At 32.3% G+C, this 22,717-nt stretch overlaps 1 protein-coding gene across 1 annotated transcript in view; it reads right to left on the reverse strand.

Moving 5' to 3' along the window:
- LOC129231196 (homer protein homolog 1-like) overlaps positions 1 to 22,717 on the reverse strand; it is a 255,345-nt gene that overhangs the window by 16,811 nt on the left and 215,817 nt on the right. Inside the window, exons 4-5 of the mRNA XM_054865444.1 lie at positions 10,101 to 10,222; positions 6,033 to 6,189 (exon numbers count right to left, since the gene is read on the reverse strand). Coding sequence (XP_054721419.1) covers positions 6,033 to 6,189; positions 10,101 to 10,222 — 279 coding nt within the window. The remainder of the gene's footprint in view (positions 1 to 6,032; positions 6,190 to 10,100; positions 10,223 to 22,717) is intronic.

Genomic DNA, 22,717 nt, shown 5'->3' on the forward strand with positions numbered 1-22,717 from the left:
GATAAATTAATTTTCTGTCCAGAAAATATTTCTTTTGCTGACATCTACTTGGAAATGAACTTGATTTATTTATGTTTGTTATCTTTACTTTTTAATGTGCAATACAAATTTCCTCATAAATTCTCAATTAGGAATTTTATATCTTTGTAATACTGCAGGAAGAATACATTAAAAAATATATAAAATATTACACCATGCTACATAAAGGCCATAGACAAAAATTATCTAAGTGCTGAACACCATCTAAGAAGCTTTTAAGCAAAATCAAACAAAATTTTTAAGGAGTAAAGTTTAATCCAAAATTAATGAAGGAATTTTCATCATGCAGTGAAACTCTGGTAACTCGACAGGTGGATAACTCTGCTACCTCAATAAATTGACATTTATTTTTCTGATGGTTGACCTAGTGCAAATTTCTCTTTAGCTTGACTTAAATTTGAGGGAACCCCTGAAAGTTGCTCCCCACATGCTGATTCTAGTTCACTTTTTGTCATCGACATTTTTATACATTGACTCTGAGAAATTTTCTTAGCAGTTTCCTGGTTAGCCTATCAAGTTTTTTCTGGAAAGAGCTCTTTTAGAGAATTTCCTCTTATACCCAGGGGTACAAAGTGCAGTGAGTGGTTTGTGCTAGAAAAGGACGGGATTGGAGAAATCTCCCTGCGAGAAAGAAAGCAACATGCCACATGTTTTTCAAATACCGGTGAGTATAGGACAATCTTGAATGGGCCACACTGACAAAGAGCTCTTATCTGTTTTCAAAACTTGCATTGTTCCCATGAATTATTCAAATAATATTACTTATTTCATTATATACTTTTCAAGAAAAGAAATATCATTTGCTGGAATCGTGAATGGTAAGACACAGACAACTCTTCGGAAATTGAAAATATGTAACCACAGTAAGTTGGCGCCCACTTAACTCGACATGTTTTCGTGTTCCCTTTGACTGTCTGGTTATCAAGGTTCCATTGTATACCATTAAATTGCAAATACACAATGTCTTTATATGCATTCCCAAGCAGAGTCAGTCTTAAAAATATTCTTAGGTTGTAAAATTAATTAATCTTGAAGAATGGCAGGAATAGTTAAAGAATTAAATTTAATTTGTAAGTTTGAAGGGAAAATAATAAATAAACAATTAAAACACTTCTCCTACATACTGATCTCACACTGTGATACCAATATATAGTGTCATGTCTATGTATGCAGTACTGCACAAACAATAACCTTGATATTATGCTGCACACATCTGTAGCAGTCTGTGACTGCTACAACATTGACTGTCACAACATTGAGTATAAATAGAGGAACATAAAAATGCTGAGGCAGCACTTATGCAACACGCTCTTTGCTGTTGTGTCTGCAATGTTGTGGCAGCATATTTTGCACACTGGGGAGTAATCATTTAAATAGACAACTGAGAAAAATGCTGATACACAAAACTAAATGTTATCTATACAATTTCATTGAGGGAGGGGGGGGGGAGAATTTCCCCTTGAAACTTTGGAGGACATTTGTGCTTCAGCTTCCCTGATGAAATAGGCACCTGAAGGAAACAAAGTTAGTTGTTAAGAACAATCATTATCAACAAGTTGATGTCTTAAGCGGTGTCCCACAAGTTTCAGTTTCAGACCAACACTGTTTATTATGTTTATTAAATAACATTAAGGAAAGGCTCAATTCAAAAAAAAAAAAAAAAAATGAAAATATTAAACTTAGGAGGATTGTTGACAGTAAAATAGCTTCAAGAAAATGTTGATCAAATTTCTAATTTGGTAGTTAAGTTGGAGAACATTAAGGGCCTCATTATGTCATGGAAATACAGTGAAGCACCGTTTATACGTTTTCGAAGGGACTGGATGAAAAAAGCGTACAAACTAAAAAACGTATAACAGGTATAGGTTAATGTGTATTACACTTTGCAGGGACCAATTTTAAAAAAGTATAATTGATAAAAACGTATAAACGAGAACTGTATAAACGGTGCTTCACTGTATTACCATGCAAGCAACTTTTCACAGGGATGTCATTAATGAATTCGAAACAATTAGAACCCTCTGAGTATTAATAACCATTAATAACCCATGTTAGAAATTTAGTTAGTAGAGTGGGATAGCAGTTAACAAAGCCAAAAAAAAGAAGAAATTTAGCAATAGAAATTTAGAAATAGTACCAAAAATTCAACCAAATTTTGCTATTATACAAAAGTATGGTGAAAAAATCTTTTGAGAATGCCAGTTAATATTGATCAGGGCTGTCCAGAGGGATGACAATGACAGGGGGCGAAAATACCCTGACGCTCAGAAAACTAAACATGCAAAATTATTTTTCAAAAGCAATTACTTATCATAAAATATTGACTTTTAAAGCAAATTTTAGTATGCAATGACAGAAAGTATATCATTACAAAACTCTTAACCAAACCAATAGATTGAGCAAATGAATTTTAAGAGTTACATACTAGTGAAAAGTTTTTCTATGAACGCTTATATTTGCAGTGAAATGTGCCAATGAGAATCAGATATTTTTCATTTGAGGCAGTGAGAAACACAGGGATGTAAGCAGACATTTTCAAGTTGTGAGTAAAATGCGTTTAAAGATAAGGTCCTAGGTAGGATTTGATTTTTTTTTTAAAATCATGCCGTATAGCAGAACCTACCAGAACCACTAGGATGTACTATCTCTTGCCCCAAGACAGAAAAGAGGTTCACCTACCATTTGTACAGGTTATCTCCAAATTTTTAATTTTGTCACTTACATCTCTTTGCTTCTTGCTGCTTCATTTTTAATTGATAGGAGCTTGATCAGAGGCTCAAAAGCATTTAGAGAAGCTGAACGAATTACATATTATAACAGACAGAATATCCTTGTGAGTGAGAAATAATTTGAAAGTTTGTCTTTGATAATAAATTCATGCCAAATGTGCACTCAGGCACTTTTTTAAGCTTTAATAATCACTGAAATGATTACAGAGGCTCTTTAGTTAAACAACCAAGTTGTTACATAAACTAAGAGTGCTATGAATTGTTTTCATAATGTTTGTCACATACATTTAAATAAAAACTTTAATATTTATTCAGCTTGAAAATAATTCGCTATATTTTGTGCAAAAGTTTTTCATGGAATAGTAAAGAGCGTATTTAAGGGGGGGGGAGGGGCTGGGTCGCTCCCAAATATATTTTGAGCCATTCATTGTGAATAAGGTCTCAAAAATTTTCACTTTTAAACTTGGAAGTTCTCAAATATTTGACTTCAGCCCCTCCCAAAATATAGTCATATAAATGAAGGGATGAGTGGATAAAGGTGTTAACTGACATTTAAAAAAAAAGTTTTGTTGATGGATGAAAGTTTTAAATGATTATATTTCATATAAGCTAGCATTGAAAGTCCTATTCAGTGTATTTCCAGAGATTCTAGATGATAAAGGTGTTATCTAACATAAAACTGTAAATTTTCTAGTGGTTAAAAGTGTTTACGTATGTTAACACCTTCATCCACTAGAAGGCACCGTTTTCATAGAGTTAGCACCGTTTTTGATTCAAACGTTGGCAGCAAACAGCTGTTGAGTTGATTCCTCCTGACTGATTTGTTTGTTTACAGTTCTGAACGTGATTTAGATATTATTTTCTTGTAATAGCCTTTTGCGCTTTATTGTGATAATTAACATAAGATACATTTTGTCAAGAGAAATAATGTCAAGGGCAAAGAACTCCTCATGCATGGAAGCGAAAAAAAGCAGCTACAGCTAGGCAGAAAGGAGAAGCTTATGTTTCCAGACAGACAAATTAGTACCAGCAAAATCAGTATGTACAGGTACTCTGTGCCATGTTAAGTGTCATTTACAGTGTTCCTCTAAATTCAGTATTGATGACAGGACTTCCATACTAACTGAATTCAATAAACTAGATGTAAATGCTAAAAATTGTACACTTTTTAATAGTACTGAAATTAATAGCATTAAAAGACAGAGCACAAGTGCTAGGAAAAGTAGGGCAGCTTCATACAAATATTATGTCACTTTTGACTGTCAAACTATTAATATTTGCAAGACAGCTTTGTGCTCTTTGTATGGTATTGGGAGAAAAAAACTTGATATTATAAGAAACAGTATTTCAAATGGGTTGTCAGCACCACTACCAGATAAAAGGGGCCATCACAGTTCAAGACAAAGTGGAAAATGATGTGAAAGCATATGTAATGGTGCATATAAACAGTTTCCCAGCAGAAAGTTCACATTATTCCAGGTGCAGCAATCCTCACAGAAAATACCTTTCCCCTCTTCTTAGAATCTCAAAAATGTATGCTTTATATATTGAACAATGTAACAAAACTCACCAACGAGAAACCTTTTTTGTCATAGAGTGGACACACAGAAGTATTTTTAATAGCGAATTTAGCTTGTCCTTTTCTCAACCAAGAAGCGATACATGTAGCACATGTGATTTTGGGAGTAATGATGAAGAATATGAAGAGAATTTCAAAGCTGCTTTCGAGTCAATCAAATTTGATAGGGAATATGCGAAAAGTAATAATGGTACTGCTTTCATTACCGTTGACTTACAACAGACTATGCCGTTGCCAAAATTAACAACATCAAAAAGACCTTTACTTGCGTCAGATGTGGTTCTACAATCTAGGAATACATATAATTTAAAAAAATGTCGCCAAAGCCACATTTTGTACATGGACTGAAGACGTTGCCCATCAAAGAAGCTCAGAAGTCTGTAGTTCAATTTTAACGGCAATAGAAACAGATGATGAGCTGAAAACAAAAGACGATTTAATAGTATAGAGTGACTCTTGTGCTGGTCAGAACAAAATCTTGGCCAATGATCTGCCTCTATCAATTCCTTACATTGAAAGGTTATTTCAAATCAATTGACCACAAATTTCCAGAAGTGGGACATACATATCTAGATTCAGATCGAGATTTTGGAAGAATTGAGAAGGTTCTTAGAAAACACGAAACGATATATGTACCAGACCGGTATCGGGATATCATCCGGAGTGTATCTCGAAAAAACAAAGTGATTGATATGACAAAACATTTCTGCCATACTGAAATGCTTGCACAATGTTAAATTTGACAAGCAAGAAGAAAAATTGTCTACAAGAGAAAGTTAGATTTTGGGATGGGATCAGATGGATTCGGGTTGAAGAATATGGATCTTATCTATATAAGGAAAGTTATGATCAATCTTTGCCATTTGAAAGAGTAGATTTACTACGAAACAAGAAAATAGCAAGTCCACTAAATACTAGTATTCGTCTTCCAAGAAAAATGGGTAAAACAGGAACTATAACAAAGGAAACAGCTCAAAATCTTAACAACAAAAGTTTGTTCCAGAAGATCAATGGTTTTACAGCACTGTTATAAATGGAAATGTTATGTAAATGACAGTAAAGCTTATAAAAAGTTTGTTTACTTTATTTGTTTATTAAATCCAGAATATTGCGATGTTTTTTTAAATTCTTAATTCAAAAAATGTGATTCAGATAGATGTTAGTGTATTTTATTACCGTCATCCATTGACATGGTATGAAAAGTTTGATCCGAAATTTAGTGGATGAAGGTGTTAACTACATAAAAGTGATAAAAAAACTCATTAATTGATGGTTTTTACAGCTGATCATTTTATAATAGATATTTCAAACAAAAAACTAACATTTGCTACCAAGAGAGAAACATTTTATCCATTGCATAAAAAATACTAGCCTTTGAACTTTGACTGCGTTTTTCTCAAAACAAATGCTTTGTCAGTTAACACCTTTATCCACTGAGCCCTTCAAATGTTCCTGGAATAATTACTGCAACATGACACTTGATTCAATGTAGACTGGAAGATTAAAAGCTTGAATGTCTGCCATAGAAACAACAGCCTTGTCGTAGTATTATAAATAAACAAATCACAATTCATGAAGATTTGAAGCATCACAAATGGAATTCTGTTAACACTAATATTAAAGATCAAGTATTGGAAATATTACTGCTGCTATTCAAGAAGAAACATTAAAAAAAGAACCCTTACCTTGGATTTCATTTTTGTATTTTCTTCTTTTAACGCCTGCAGTTGCCTCTTCCACTCTTCAACATTAGCAGTACTTTCTTGGAGTGCTCCAGTTAAGCGGGCATTATTGCTTTTTAATGTCTGAAGTTCAACTTCCCACTTTTTGGCATTCGCAGAGCTGAAAACAAATCCATCACAGATGCTCTGTTAAGGAATTATAAATAAAATTTAAATTCAATGTTTTATGATTGAGTTAAACGTTAAATGTACATGACAAAATTTCATAAAAGAAGAATTATGAATTTTGTCTCCGCCATTAACTGCAGATGATACAAGCCTAATACAAAAGGCTTCAACAAATAGTTAAATTTGTTGAAGTTTTTAGTGTTACATTTGGTGTAATTTTACTTATGGGTATCAAGATCAAATTCGAAGGTAAAAAAGAAAAAGCCCAGACTTCTAATCCATAATTTCAACCTATTCTTTGATTTCTTGTAATTCTTTTGATTCCACAGTTACATATTAAAACTAAAATCATTAACACCAATCAGTACTTTTGGTGCAGAAATATATTGCAATAGCAATTATTGAAAAAAAATTGGAAGTTTGCTGATAACAATGTTTTAGCTTTTCCTCTCTGTTAGGCCCTAAAAGGGAAAAAATGTAGATTGAAAATATTAACTATTAACTAGCAGTTAATGTAAGGATCTCTGCTTTATTATTTTATGAAACAAAATTGAATACCAAGTTGACTATGGCACTAAGCAGAATAAAGTTCTTTTATACCCTATTTTACCCATATATTGCAAAAAGGAAATCTTCACTCTTACAACAGCCCTACCAGCGTCACAGTGAATTTCCAGCAATGCTGAGACTGCTGTGTTAAATTCTTTGCATCATCTCTCCCTAGTTCCTTACAGCAGGAAACCTTTTAACCTTAAGCCTCTTTTTTGCCCATTTCAGAAAATGGACATTTTATTTCGACTCCCACACAAATATTAGACAAACTTCTACTTCATAATATACAAAACCCATGACAAACTGATAAAATTCTTTTTTTTTTTTTTAATTCCTGCATATGCTTCCCTAACAAAGCTGTTCATTGGCAAAATAAAAGTGCTCAAAAACTTTTAAATTTTTTTTCAAAAAGTACACTAACAATATTTTAAACTATAATTACAGCAATTAAATTGGAAGAACTATGTTCTCCCCTCCCCCCCCCCCCATATGGCGTGATGAAAACATTGGGCTTTTGCAACACTGTACAGACAGACATTACTGAAAATTCACTTCCCAATCATTTATGGAATTAAAATTTTATTCCAAAACGATTTCAAAACATTCGATCGAACACTCAAATTAAATGTTAAAGCAATATGATAGTTTTAATTATTCTCAAATACAAATTTTATTTTTTTCGAATTTGGGATATTTCGAATTTCTTTACTCGATCATTTTGTCTTATGACACTCCCCACAAACTAAACAAGCATAAAATAACATCCACGAGACCAGCACATGTTTGGGTTTGAGATCGCTACCGAAAATTCCCAACATGGCGGTCACAAAATGATCTTGCTATGCTTCTTTATATGACTCGTGAGCGCATATGTTCATGAATACATTTGCCTTGATGGATGACTCAAGGTATCAAGGGAATAGTCCTGCTGACAAAGCGTCTTTACAGTTCTAGGGAGGGAAAAAAAATGTGTCAGTGAATTTTCTGGTCAAAAAAATAGACCTCAAAAGCGATACCTGAGCGATAGTCCGCTTTTTTGTCTTCATGGCTTAAAAGGCAGTGATGATGCTCGACAGCCCGTTTTCCCACAAGATTTCTCTATAACTCAGTGAAAATCATCGAAAGATTGCCCTTGTGAATTTCTTAGAAGAAGGTTTATGAAATTTCATTGTAATAATTACTGTATGTACTTAAAGTTGAAAAATGCGGTGTAAAAAGCCATGTTCAAAGTTACAGGATCAACCTATACGCGAGGGGCAAAATTTCCGATTTTTTTCCTGAAACAATATCGAAAAAAGTAGGCAGTTTCCCGTATTTAGTTTAGTAAACAACTGCGTTATCAAATTACAAAAGTAATGACATATTTTTACTTTCAGATTGATTAAATCTGATTACTAAATTCAATTGCAGTCAATAACGGAAGTTGAAACCAACTTGGTTAGTCGGCATAAAAAAAAAAAGATTAAATTAGTTCAGACTTCCCAGATTTAAGGACAGATGAAATGAAATAAATATTCACCATTATATTGAGGTACTTGTTCTGTAAATCCTTAAACCAGGGTCCAGACCAAGAAAACCAGAAAATCCTTAAACCAGGATCGCTACAAGTTACATACGTACAAGAAAAGGGAGAAAAATTTCTTCCCCTTTCAACTAGTGAATAAATGGCTTACAGATTGGTGCCAAACGTCGATTATCAATGCAGTTATCCACCAAGTTCTATGTTAGGGATATTTATGATCGCCTACTATAGGTTGTCCCTTAACAAATGACCACCAGTTTTGCGCTTTGAAAAAGGAATATTTCAGGAAAAGGTGAATACGATTAAAAAATGCAGATTTGTTATTTAAAAAAATATGTTTTATATTAGCTTTGTGAATAATTTTTCAAACCTAAAATACTATTTGAAACTGATTCAGAAACAATGAAAAATGTTTGTAAAAATAATTTAAAGGGGTAACAGTTGAGTCTCGAAAAGTCGGCACTCACTCGGTAAATCCAACCGAATATAAAAAAAACTCGGCCTCCTTCTTGCAAACCGGGGGAAAAACCCTGCGCATAAAACCTACTACGTGCGCATCCACCACTAACTCGGCCACTTTTCGGCCCGGCGGCCTGCTTAAGGTCGAGTTTCAGAAGATAATTTTTAAACAATCAATATGTGTATGTAACTGTAAATAAATATACTGCTATGCACAATGAGATTACGCACACGTAACTTGTACAAGCCCGTCCCAGTTTTTCCGCCTGAGTTCGGCACTGTATCGCTTAGAGATCCTTAATACGGAGAAATTGGACAACTTCAGAGCGGCGGCCATCTTATGTCCAAAATGCTCACTCCTCGTAGACCGTAATGCATCTTCTGCCTCAAATATCACTGTACATTGTATCGAAAAAATTAGAAGCTAGTTATGATATTATGAAACGAAATGTGCAGATCACAAATATATGTTTGTTTTCTACCTTTATGAACAAACTTTTGAGAAAAACATTTTTCTTGGTAAGCGCTATGACGATACGAAACTATTGGCACCAGATTGCCAGACTTGGCGCTCACTCCGTTTGATGAAAATACGAGAAGAAAAATCAGTCTATTCTTCAAAGATTTCATGTCCCTATATTCCGTGAGAAATCTAGAAATTCACACAGCCAGAGCCCGATCATTCTGATATTGTACATGGGGCACATTTTTATTTCAGGGCCCCCTTAGGTCTGACTAAGATTTTTGAAGACACTGGGCACAAAATTCCTTTTGCAACCCCCCCCCCCTATTCCCCTTAGTCTATATAATAAAGCAACAAAATATTTCGATAATACATGTGCGTATTAACACAGCCCTGCTACATTTGGTGGTACCTCATATCACAATATAGTATATACATTTAAAAAGTAGAAGATATATAGTATTCGATAATTATATAAGATGTGGTTAAACTTTGCCCCTTGCAGTAAATCGTAACTATCAAAATTATCCATGATATATCTTTTAACAGTAAATACAGACTAAACTTGGAGTGGTTTTGAGATTTGCAGAGAGATCAAATTTTTAAGGGGTATTTTTATGAACAAATAAGAAGCAGTTGAAAAAATATCAATGATATCATTGTATTCTATATTCTGAGTGAAATCATTATCTATTTTTAATAAGCATGATAAATTAAGGAGTTTTCGGGCCCCCTGAAATCTAAGTGGAGGGGCCTGTGCCCCACGTGCCGGCTCTGCACACAGCACAGCATTTCGAGTTAACAACACTTGGACTAAACATGGCGGACAGCGGCGCGCCGTAGTCCAATCTCTCCGTATATAGGATCTCTAGTTTCGCTCTGTAAGTCAACATTTCAATTTTCTTACCTTTGAGCAAGAGCTAACTTGAGGCGATCATTTTCGTACCGAAGTTGTGCTTCAACTGTAGTTTGCGGTAGACTTGCCACAGATGTCTTGTCTTTTGTTTGATGCTTCGGACTATCGGAGGCCTGCAAAAGTGATAAAAATACTTAGATGAGAAAGTAAACAAAGTTTAATTTTTCAGTAAAATCTCTATGTTGGGCTCATTAACGCCTCTTCATTTTAAAGCGTAAAATTTATTGAAACTCTTTTCATTTATGTTTAAGACATATAAAGTCTATGAAGTGACATTTCAATCAAATATTTGGGCAAAAATACTTCAATTCTTAACAGGGTTAGAAACGAGCTGATGTGTGCATCACGTGACTTCCGTTTACGCCAATATAATCATAATTGTTCCTTAGAGTAAGCAAGTAAAAACTTGAAATATTCCCCCCACCCCTAGTTTGTAACGAACCAAAGAAAAAAAGAAGCGTTTAACAAAGATTAATTTTCCTAATACAGTAAAACCTGTAAAGTTGACCACCCTTGTAAGTTGACCACCTGTTTATGTTGACCAGTTTTGTCAGGAACGGAATTAGCCCTATCTCATATAATGAAGGAAAACCTCTGTAACTTGACCACCTCTATATCTTGACCACCTGTCTATCTTGACCACTAATGTATGCCAAATTTGGTCTGGAGTATTGTAAAAAACCCTTTGTAAGTTGACCACTTGGTTTATTTTTTTAAACTTTCTTCAGCATATTATTTTATTTTATTATTTTTTTATTTATTATATATAATAATAATATATATATATATATATATTATTATTATAATATATATATATATTATTATTATATAGCAGCATTATATTATATTATATATATATTATTATATAGCAGCATAAAGTTTATGCTGCTCTTTATTCTCCAAACGTGTTTTTCATTTGTTGTTCTATTTGACATAGCTTTTTGTACTCTGTTCAATGAAAATAGGTGTCAGTAGAAAAGTTCAAAGTCTTTTCTTTCAGTTGCAATATATTGTGGCAACACAGGAATTCTGTTAAAAAGAGCAGGCCCGCACCTATACATTTTGCCCCCCCCCCTGCAAAAAAATATGTAGGGCACCTCCCTAGTGGCCAGCAGTGTCTATTTGTAAAGCGAATAAGCCTTAGTGTATTGTTTTTTTTTTCTTCAAGTTCTAGGGCTGTTATCCCCTTTAAGGACGCGTTCCCCTCGTACTGCGGGCACGCAGATCTGGGCCTGCTAATGAGCAATGAGTTGTTACATGTTTCTGGTGAAACGGATTAAGAGATAGGACATTTTAATTTTGTCTTCATGAACTGGGAGAGTCGAGCTTGTTGCTTTTAGTGCTATAAGTTTTACATAAAAAGGCTTCAAAAAGAAAGTTAGTGGAACTTGAGATTAATAAAAAGTATGAAATATTAAAAGTAATTGAAAATGGAGAAAGCCAGATAAAATTAGCTGGCATATACGGAATTTCTAAAACTTCATTGTCTAATATGGTTAAAAACAAGGGAAAAATAACAAAAGTATTTGAATAGTATTTTTAACTATTGCTTCACTTTCAATAATGTTAAACAATGAAAGTGGAGTTGAACAGAAAGAGTATGGGTGAATTCCTTATAAAAAAAAAAAACATTGCCGCCGCCCTTTATAAGTTGACCACCTGTCTAAGTTGACCGCCATAGTACTGCACCGCGAGTGGTCAACTTACACAGGTTTCACTGTAATGGCAATTTTAAGTCTTCAATGATTAGCTCTCGAAATATCGCCAATTGCGCCAAATTAAAAACAGATTCGAAAAATATTTCTTTTTCGAAAAATTTGACGCCAACTTGGCGATATTTCGCCAAATTTGACAAAAGCATGGTGACATATTGTCAAATTTTTACACCACTTGAGTTTGCATTGAAATTAACACCGATTTTCCTCCAAAAAGGTGTAAAAACCCCTTTTGGAACATCCGAATGCAACCAAAAGAGAAGGTGCACAACTAGACCCCACTAGGAGTTTACATACCAAACTTCAACTTTCTACGGCATACCGTTTTTGAGTTATGCAAGGTACATACGCACATACAGACGACACAAGAAAACTTGCAGTAGAACTCTGTGAATATTAGGAACCAACTTGTGTGTTTTGTATGCGAAATAAAACTGTTTTGTAAACATGATGTCAAGGGTTACTGCGACAATTTTCGCAGTTGTTTTTTAATACAGAAACGGAAATGGACCTACACATAATCAAAATATATTTATGTGTTTAAAAAAATTCGATTGAAGCAGTGCAGATAGTTCTTTGGAAATGGAATTCTTACGAAGAAGTAAATTACTTTAACTTTAGAAATCTTTCAAGAAAAAAATACCCGCAAACATTGCATTCAAAACCATTTTTTTTTCCGAAAAATTGCCCAAACTTTCTAGTAATTACTAATACAATTTTATGTGTTATCACCCCCCCCCCCCCCAAACACACTGCGCGACGTTACAAACAAGGGTCTTCGTCACCGGCAGTTGATTGTAAGTACCGAATACAAGCAATTTCCAACACTTTTTACTTAATCTAAAAGTAATTCATTTCTTTACGAAATAAAAGGATCCTGAAAGACATTTTTATACCGAATACAAGCAATTTCCAACACTTTTTACTTAATCTAAAAGTAATTCATTTCTTTACGAAATAGAAAGATCCTGAAAGACATTTCTATTTAGCTCGGTGAGTGTGCCAATCACGATTAGCAATAAAATGGTTCAGGAAATACTGACATTTAGTTTAGTTTCACGAAAAATCGGTTCAAGACGTGGCAGCATCAACTGATTGTATCTAACTTAATAAAAAGTTTTGATTTAAATGTAATGACTAGAACAAAACTATTTCAGTTTTATTACATTAAAAATTTTACAGCAAATTTTCAAAAAAAAAAAAAAAAAATCACGTATTTTTATAAATTGATCATTTCAAAATGAAGTTTTTCGAAGAGCAGAATGAATATTTTGAATTGGTGAAGCTCATTCAAAACTTCAAGGAAGGGTATGCAGAAGAACATATGAGTCGTACTAGACGTTTTAAAACATTAAACATTTGTCTTTAAAAAGAATAAGATAACATCATCATTTTTCATTTTAACGAAGTTCACTAAATCGGTCTGCGTACAAATCGAATAAGAGAAAAAGACGCAAGTAAAGCAATGTTTTGAATGCCCTTCAGATGACCTGCAACGGCTTCGTAGATGCAGAAATTTGGTCGCATTGTTAAGCTTTTCTCTTCTTTTGATCTCTATTCCATTGAAACCAAATCAACCATCTATGATCGATCGTTAGTACCCTTTTCAGGAAACGAAATTATTCCTGACTGAGCGCATAGTGTAAAGTTTTATCACGCAGCAGCAACCTACGATTATAACTGCTAAGTCACAAGTTACAAATACACTTCAGAAAGCATGAATAGTTATTGCTAAACATCATGGAAATATATCTTGAGATTCTATTCACAACTGAGAGATGAACAATGAATGATCAGTGTTCATCCTTTAAGCATGAAAACTCTTCGAATACATTGGAAAGGAAATCAATGGTGAATATTTTCTAGTCAGCCTTACTATTGTGGGTACTTAGTAAACTACAATTATTCAATGGTTTTATATACACTCGATTTGCAAAATTGTAAACAAACATCGAAGCGTCACGAAGAGTCTCTTAATGGTTAAAGTTCGTTTACGAATGAATCTACATCAAAACTGATTGAAAATAAGGACAGCCGGTGTTGCTAAAATCAAGTATTGAATAAGCAAGTTTCCTTCGTGAAGCATCATTGTTTACAATTTTGTGCAAAACGTGTATATGAAATAATTGATTTTTGTAGTTTGCCGAGCGCTAACTATATTGAATTGGATTCGATTTGCTTTGAAAATGCTTGATTTTAGTAACACTGGTTTATCTTGCTTTCAATCGGTTTTGAAATTTGTCCAAAGACGAATGTCAACAATTGTGAGGTGGACTAAAGCCTATTCCTTAAATGTGTCCCTGTTTTTATACTTTATTACATTAACTAACTACATAGCTTTATATGACACATTAAAATAAATACCGTCTGTTTTTAAGAAAAACATTTTGGACATTCAGGTCGAGGATTTCAGTTAGTATCAATGTAGTGAGATACTACCACAATTAATAATAGCAACGTTCACCTTTTATTTAAGGAAAATCATTCTTTACCTTTTTCTCAAACCCCTTTCTCTTACCCCTTTCTCAATCTCACCTTTTATTTAAGGAAATTTCATTTAAGACGGTGTCAACATACTAAACGAACACTGCTATTAATTCATAGTTCATAAGTCAAGTTTCTTAGACATGACAAAACCACTTTAAAGACTCCTTCTTTAAAAAGAAACATTTCTTTTAAGCAGAAGACGTGGCAGTAAAATTCGCTGCGGGTCGGAAGACTACTACATAAACGGGGTCCCTGAATTAATTTCATGTGTGGTATAAGCTTAACGAAGTATCAGGTACAGAGCAACCTATTCAAAAGTTCATGGAACTGACCAAAAGCAACATACTCGAAACCACAAAGCATATCTCGCATTAATATCAAAACGAAACTACTGCCATCACGCAAAACTTTATTTAAAGCAAGAGTATAATTCAACGAATTAGCGACTTGTAAAACCTTAACGGCGATTCATAAGTTATTCTGCACAGAATAGTTTAGGCATCACTGAGAATATCTGTTTTTTTTTTAAATACAAATTTAACATTTCATTAAAAATAATAATAAAATAAAATACCGGTTGCATTTGAAATAGAAAACAAATGTTCATGAAATAATGATAGCAATAATAATAATAGCAATAAAACTTGATGTAACTGAAATAGAAAATGAAAGTTCATAAAAACGACAGCAATTGTTAAATACTTACTTTTACAAAATGAAAAGCAAATCTACTATTCTATAATCTACTAAATATCAACTAAGAACAAAATGAAATGCAAATCTGCAGAAAAATATGAGTAAATTACAAAAATGCATCTTTTAGTTTAAACTTATAAGGTCTGGTGTTCTGGTGTGGTAAGTGGTCATTAAATCTACGTTTCTCAACAAGGGTAAATATGAAATACAAGAATTTCTTTACAAAACTTATATGTTTGCTGTTACTTTACATTACATTAATAAAGAGCACGTTGCAATGAATTTTAGGGGGGGAATTATTGAAATAGCTTAATAGACTTTTCTTTTTCATATATGTGTTAATGATCTGTGGTGGGGTTAAAGTAGTCAAAGTTAAAAGAAAAATAGTTTTCTACCATCATACATAACCATAGTTTTTTAAATGCTCAACGCACTTAGTTCTTTTGAAGAAATTAACTTTAGTTAAATTGCAAATTTCAGATAGTAAACTACGGTCAAAAGTTGGCTCACTAAGAACTTTAATCATATTTCACTCTTGGCTTCCATCAGCATCATCAGGGAAGGTGTGATATTTTTCCAATGTTTTATTCTTTTTGCAATATATTAAATATAGCATCAGAACAGTGTCTTAATTAAATAAATTAGGCTTGGTTAGGGTAAGTATGTCACCCCCCTAAAACTGAAATATGGATAAAGTTTTCAACCTTTTTCGCACTGATCATGTTAAATTTCATCACAGTGATTGGTTTTGCACATATTTGGGATTCGAGGAATTTTTTTTCTAGGTTATAGCATTTAGTCAAAAAACAATTCTAAAAAAATTTTTTTTTTTTGCAACTTCAAGCAACATTTTTCAAAGACGTGTTTTCAGGTTAGTTTTAATTATTTTTTATGACAATTAATTTTTCACGTAAAGTTTAACTTAAAGTTTATACAGCAACAATAATTTTTGTATGAAATATTATTAATAAGTGTTTCAGAGGAGGGGGTCCCACTTACCCCGTACATTTTTGCGATACGGGGTAAAGGGATCCCCTCGCTATGGGGTAAGTGGGCCCCCCTCCAATAATGGGGATGCCAAAATCAAAAGCAATTCAGATTAAATATTTGTATTGGTCAAATACAAGAGAACTATGATGACTTAGTAGGAATTGATAGTTCAGCTGCAAAAACTGCTAAAGCTGGTGATAATGTATTTATGAAACATACATGAAAGAAAATAATTAACATTTAAGTAGGTCTAATTTTGAAAGTTGCTGATAAAAATTTAAAAAAACTGTTGAATTTGCAAAAACGAATAGAAATAGTGGCACTTTTTATTGGCATAGTGCAGATGATGTTGGAATAATTACTGAGGATGAAGCGACAATGGTTCTTCCTTAGCCAATTTTACATAGACGCAGTCATTTAGTATTTCCAATTTCTTCTTCAACTTATAGTTTTGGCAAATTTACCGAAGTTGATCTTAATCAACTGTATTACTTTCATTAAACACACCTTTATATGTAAAAGTAAATATATACCTATAGGCTTTCAATAAATTTCACAAATGAGATCGTTTTGTTTTTTCGTTTTAAAAGTTTCTATGATACAGATTTAAAAGACAGTAAATATCTCATAAATGGATGCATTTAAAAAACAAAAATTCACACTAAAAATGTACATACTTTATCGTGTAAGACCTCCTTACCTCCTTTTTTTGATATGATTCATTAAAATTTAAATAAAGGGGGGGGGGGAACCACTTACCCCTTACTATGGGGTAAGTGGGACACCAATCCAATTTTTTTATAAATAGTATCGTTAAGAATATTTAAAGCATTATTTTAGATAGTAATGATGAACTTTTGTTTATTAATACTGTCCAAGATAAGACTGGACAATAAGTTTAAATTTTTTTGTTTCGAAACTTTTATATAAGGTTCCAAAAACGAATTATTCAAAAAAGGGGTTAAACTTACCCCAACCAACCCTATATAATTAAAAATATTACACCCAAACAGAGTTCTGAAAAAAAGTTACTAAATTAAAAAACAAGATAAAACTTTATCCAATTATTCAATGTATACGAAATACTTCTAGTTCTAAGCTTCTACTTTTTACACATATTTTACTTTTTTTTTCAGGGGGAGGGAGGGGTTGGCATAAGTTCTTCCAATGAACAGAAAATTATGGTTCCAGAAAAAGTGCAGAGAATTTTTCAAATATTATAAGAATATAATCTTGCACTAATTCAATGGACATATCATATTTAAGCTCAGGTGTACTTATCCAGTTTCCCTTAAAAACAGTTCATGTTTAGAAAATTAATATTTAACTGATATTTGCCTGAAAAGTTAAGATTAAATGTTAGATGAAGTTGAAGTATATATAATGAGTCTAACATACGACCACTTTACCCCATCTTACTTAAGTTGCCGAAATATTATATAAAATTAATCGAGCTTAGCTCTTTATGCAGGCGTGTTCTTGAGACATCCGTGAAGCTGCCCGCACAGCCAATACTATGAAAATTCAAACTAAAAAATTTTACAAAGAAGTTAAAAGATGTGTTCAGTATTAAAAATGTTTCTTATACAAACAAATTGACTTTTTAAACTAAAGAAATTTATGCCAGTATTAAAATTTGTAATTCAAAAAACGAAATTCTTAATTACAAAAATCTAAATAAAAATAACATCATTTCAAAATTATAGCATTTTATTTGATGTATGACCATTTTACCCTATCGACCACTGTACCCCACCAGAACCTATTCGCGCAATTGTTCCTCATTGAAACACATTTTAAAAGCATTTAAGCATAATTACAGGCCGATGAGGAATTTTAACAAAATGATACGACTACACTTACTACACTATAAAACATAATAACATTGCATTACGTGTGCGCATATTTAAGTTAAATCACTATTAGTATAGGTGGAGTAATGCATCAGAATCCTTCCACATTAAACATTTTAGGCGGTGTTTACTATACAATATGAAACATTTGTATTGGAATTCTACAGCTCGTAACTGTATGTGTCACACCTGTAGCTGATTTTTGGAGTGTTTCATAGGGCAGTTTATTCTCAATGCTATGAATAAATGGTTACTAATTATGAACCTAAAACAGGGGAAATAACGAGCTGATGTGTGCATCACGTGACTTCCTCTTACACCAATTTAATGTTCTTTCCTCATTATTTCAACTTTAATGTGATTCAATAGTTGTTTCTCTAAATATCAGCAACAGTAGACAAATTGAAACCAGATCTAAATAAAAAAATAAATAAATAAATAAATAAAAAAAATTGTCGCCAAGTTGGCGACCAAAAGACTGGTGATATATCGCCAAGTGTCCGCCAAATTATAACACCACTTGAGTTTTCATCAAAGTAAACAATGATTTCTCCCCAAAGAGGTGCAAAAGATCCCTTTAGAAACATCCGAATGCAACCAAAATGGGAGGTGCACAACTGGACCCCACTAAGAGTCTACGTACCAAATTTGAACTTTCAAGGACATACCGTTCTTGAGTTATGCGACAGACATACGCACATACGTACATGCAAACGTCACGAGAAAACTCATTGTAATTAACTCGGGAAACGTTAAAATGGATATTTCGGGCGTTTATACGTTCTAAGGTATATATGCACGAGTGGTTGGGTCGAAAATAACTCAACATTCATTCGGGGGTGAGCAAAATGGAAATATAAGGTCGATTTGTGAGTGAAAATGCTTTCGTGAATACAATACTTCCTTTTTTGTAAAAGGAAGAAAAAAAATGACATAAGCAGATATAATTTGAACAGCTGTAAATAATTACAATTTATTTTAGTTGGAGAAAACGCTTTGAAGGAGGAATAAAAAACTGAACAATACTTGGATATACTTTTCATTTTATAGGACTTTTTAGATAGTCTCTTTTGTTTTTAACTTTGTTGTAAAAATTCTCCACCAGCTAATCCAGTATTAATTTTACAAGTCAATGCTACAAATGATAAAGTAATTATCCAAAAATAATCCTTTATGGTTAATTATTTTTAGACCCTTTTGGTCATTTGTAATCAAATTTATCTTTTTCCGCGACGTGAAGTAAATCGGCCGGGACATCGGGACTTTTTCTGAAAACCGGGACTCCTGGCAAGCCTCATTATAGGTTATACTACACAATATCACACAGAGACAAATGAGCCGCTGAGAGCAAAAGTGCTGAAAGTCAATGAATCAAGACTTTAAGTCATTGAATGGTTTGCTAGAAACCTTTGCACCAAACACTACTACCGCGTTCCGTTTTTCGATTAGTTTCTATCGGCAAATGATTGGACCAAGACATACACCATTATCGCATGGAAGGGTAAAAGTAATATCTGATGGTGTAAATACAAAGTATAAAAAAGTTGACTAACACCACTGTTGCTCTCAGCGGATCATAAGTAAGCGTTCTTTGTTTTAAAAATTTCAAAATGAGTAAGAAATTATTTGCGCTACAGAAATAAGTTTCCATGAAAGAGGAGGAGGGGTAACTAATAGTAACCATCATTCATTTGCTTTAGAGAAATCATTGCAATATATTTTGACCGAAATATCCTCTGTAAAAATTTTGGATTTACCGGATGAGCATCAATTTAACTGAATTAAATAATAAAACTTATGATGAATGAGATCAAAAAATTGAGCATAAATCATACCCAGTTCATTCTGTTGATTGAATCAGAGGATTACAATATTTGAGTGAAACATTGTTTTGGACTTTTGACAGAATGAGAAGATTGGAATGTGTTTGAGTTAATATTGTCGTCTGTAAACTTCTTAGGATTTTCTTGACAAGCAAGAATTCAGTTTTCATAAAATAATAAAACTTACGATAAATGGGATCAAAAAATGAGTGTAATCAATACTAAATTCATTCACCTGATTAAATTATCAGATTGCAATACTTGAGCTAAGTACCATTTTGAACTTTTTTGATGAGTAAGAATTCATTTGTGTTAAATAATAAAACTTACGATCAAAGGGATCAGAAAAATGAGCATAATTAATTTAAAAAATCATTTAGTTGAGAGAATGATAAAATTGAAATGCTTGAGTAAAATATTATCGTCTGTAAACGCCTTACAATTTTCTTGACGAGTAAGAATTCAGTTTTATTAAATAATAAAATATACAAAAAAATGGTATCAGAAAATGAGTAATCAATACTAAATATATTCAGCTGATTAATTCATCAGACTGCAAGATTTGAGTTCAGTAACATTTTGGATTTTCCAGACAAGTAAGAATTCATGCGTTTCAAATAATAAAACAAACTATGAACTAGATTCGAAAAATGAGCTAAATTAAAATGCTAAATTTATTCAGTTGAATCAATTAGAAGGGTGCAATACTTGAGTAAAATATCATTATCTTTTACTACTTTGATTTTTCTAGAAGAGTAATAATTCCTTAGCTCGTCAATAATAAAATTTGTCGTTGAATAATAAAATTTATGATGAATGGGGTCAGAAAAGTGAGCGTAAGTATAGTAAACTCTCGATTATCGGCGGTCGAGTTATCCGCAGCTCGGATTATCCGCGGGTCCTGTCACACTTTTTTTTTTTTGAAACTTGTGATCGTGTTGTTGTTCCCTTTTAGATTTTACATATATTTTTTACATGCAATGTTAGTAGATGCAATGTAGCAATGTTTTTAGTTATAATTTGAATTGAATGTGTGAGTGTCATTAATATTTTTTACCTACTGCATACACTAAGCATCGTGTTTGACCTATTACTCGGATTATCAGCGGTTTCGCTTATCCGCGGTTATCGTGCCAACGTATTCTGCGGATAATCGAGAGTTTACTGTAATACTAAATTTATTCGGTTGATAAAATCCTAAGAATGTATTACTTGAGTAAAGTATCATTTTTGAATTTTTCTAGACATGTACGAATTCCTTTGTACCAAATAATTAGACTATTAATGAACTGGATTTGAAAAACGAGCTGAATTAATACTAAATTTATGCAGTTAACTCAATTAGAAGATTACAGTAGATGGGAAAAATATCATTAACTTATTATTGCAATGGATTTTCTTGACGAATAAAAATAGATTTACATCAAATAAAAAAACTTACTATAAATGGGATTAGAAAATGAGTGTAATCAATACTAAATTCAATCAGCTGATTAAATCAAATTAGTTATGGTATTAGTTATGGTATTAAGTAAAATGGTATTTAAGTTAAGTACCATTTTGGATTTTCCAGACAAGTATGAATTCAGGTGTGTACTAATAAAACTACGAAACGGAATAAAAAAAATGAGAGTCATTAAAATGCTTAATTTATTTAGTCGACTCAATTTAAAGGTTGCAATATTTAAGTAAAATATCATCATTTATTAAGGTCTGGTGGCGGAAAGTGGTCAATGATGTAAAGTGGTCATAAATCAAATAAAGAGTTACAATATTCGAAGTAAATGAAAGAATGAGGGTACTTTTTTATTTTGGATTTTAACAATCAAAAACTATTTTGAACTCAAAATTTTGAAACTGGCAGTATTTTATTTCGTGAAAAAAATTTTTTTTGTGTGAACATGAAACATTATAAAATCTGAACACCTTTTTTTAACTTCTTGGTAAAATTTTGTTTATTAAAATGTTTAGCAGATTGGTTGTGTAGGAAGCTACCCGGATCTCTCTAGAACACGTCTGCATAAACAGCTAAGCTGGATTCATTTTATGTAATATTTTAGAACAAGTTAAGTAGGATAGGGTATAGTGGTCACAGGTTAAGCTTAACGTATATCCTTCATCCAAAACCATTTAATCTTCACTAATAAGGCATATATCAGTTAAATATTAAGTTTACTAACCATTTAATATTTTTAAAGTAAACTGAATTAAATACAACTCAGTTTAAATTTAACATAGCATATCGATTAAATTAAAGCAAGTATATATAACCTTATTATACTTGGAAAAAAAATCATAGATTTTTTTCTGCAACCATAGTTTTGAATTTATTCTCGTAGAATAATTAGTTTTTTAATTTAGTAATATTTTTACGGAAATCTATTTTAGAGTAATATTTTCTTATGTATTTTTGGTAGTTCAGACATCATTCAGACGCTGTGTTTAATATATTCCCAAAGAAATGAAACATTGCAAATTTTCACACCTTTCCTGATGATGTTGATGATATCAGGAGTGCAATATGATTAAAATTCTTCGTGAACCAGCTTTTGACCATAGTTGACCATCAAAAATTTATTTAAATAAAGTTAATTTCTACAAGATAACTAGGTGTGTTGAGCATTAAAAAAATTACGGTTAATTTTTAAAGGTTATTTTTTTAAACTACGACCACTTTACCCCACCCCAGGTCATTAACACACATGAAAAAGAAAATGCCATTAAGCTATTTAAATCAATTGTTTTCTTTCAAAAATGAAGTGCAACGTGTTCTTTATTAATATAGTGTAAAATAACGACAAGAAAATTTGGAGTTTTAAAAGAAATGCTTGCATTTATTATTTACCAAAGTTGAAAAACATGTATTTTATGACCACTTTACCACACTAGACCCTGCTACTTTCAATTTTCTTGACGAGTAAGAATTCATTTGCTCGTGAAAAGAAAAAAAAATCGTTGTTGAATAATTAAATTTATGGTGCTTGGGATCACAAAAATGAACGTAATTAAAGCTGAATTATTCTGTTCATATAGTCAGAAAAATA

This window comes from Uloborus diversus, chromosome 10, assembly GCF_026930045.1.
Source record: "Uloborus diversus isolate 005 chromosome 10, Udiv.v.3.1, whole genome shotgun sequence".
In the NCBI taxonomy this organism is placed as follows: domain Eukaryota; kingdom Metazoa; phylum Arthropoda; class Arachnida; order Araneae; family Uloboridae; genus Uloborus; species Uloborus diversus.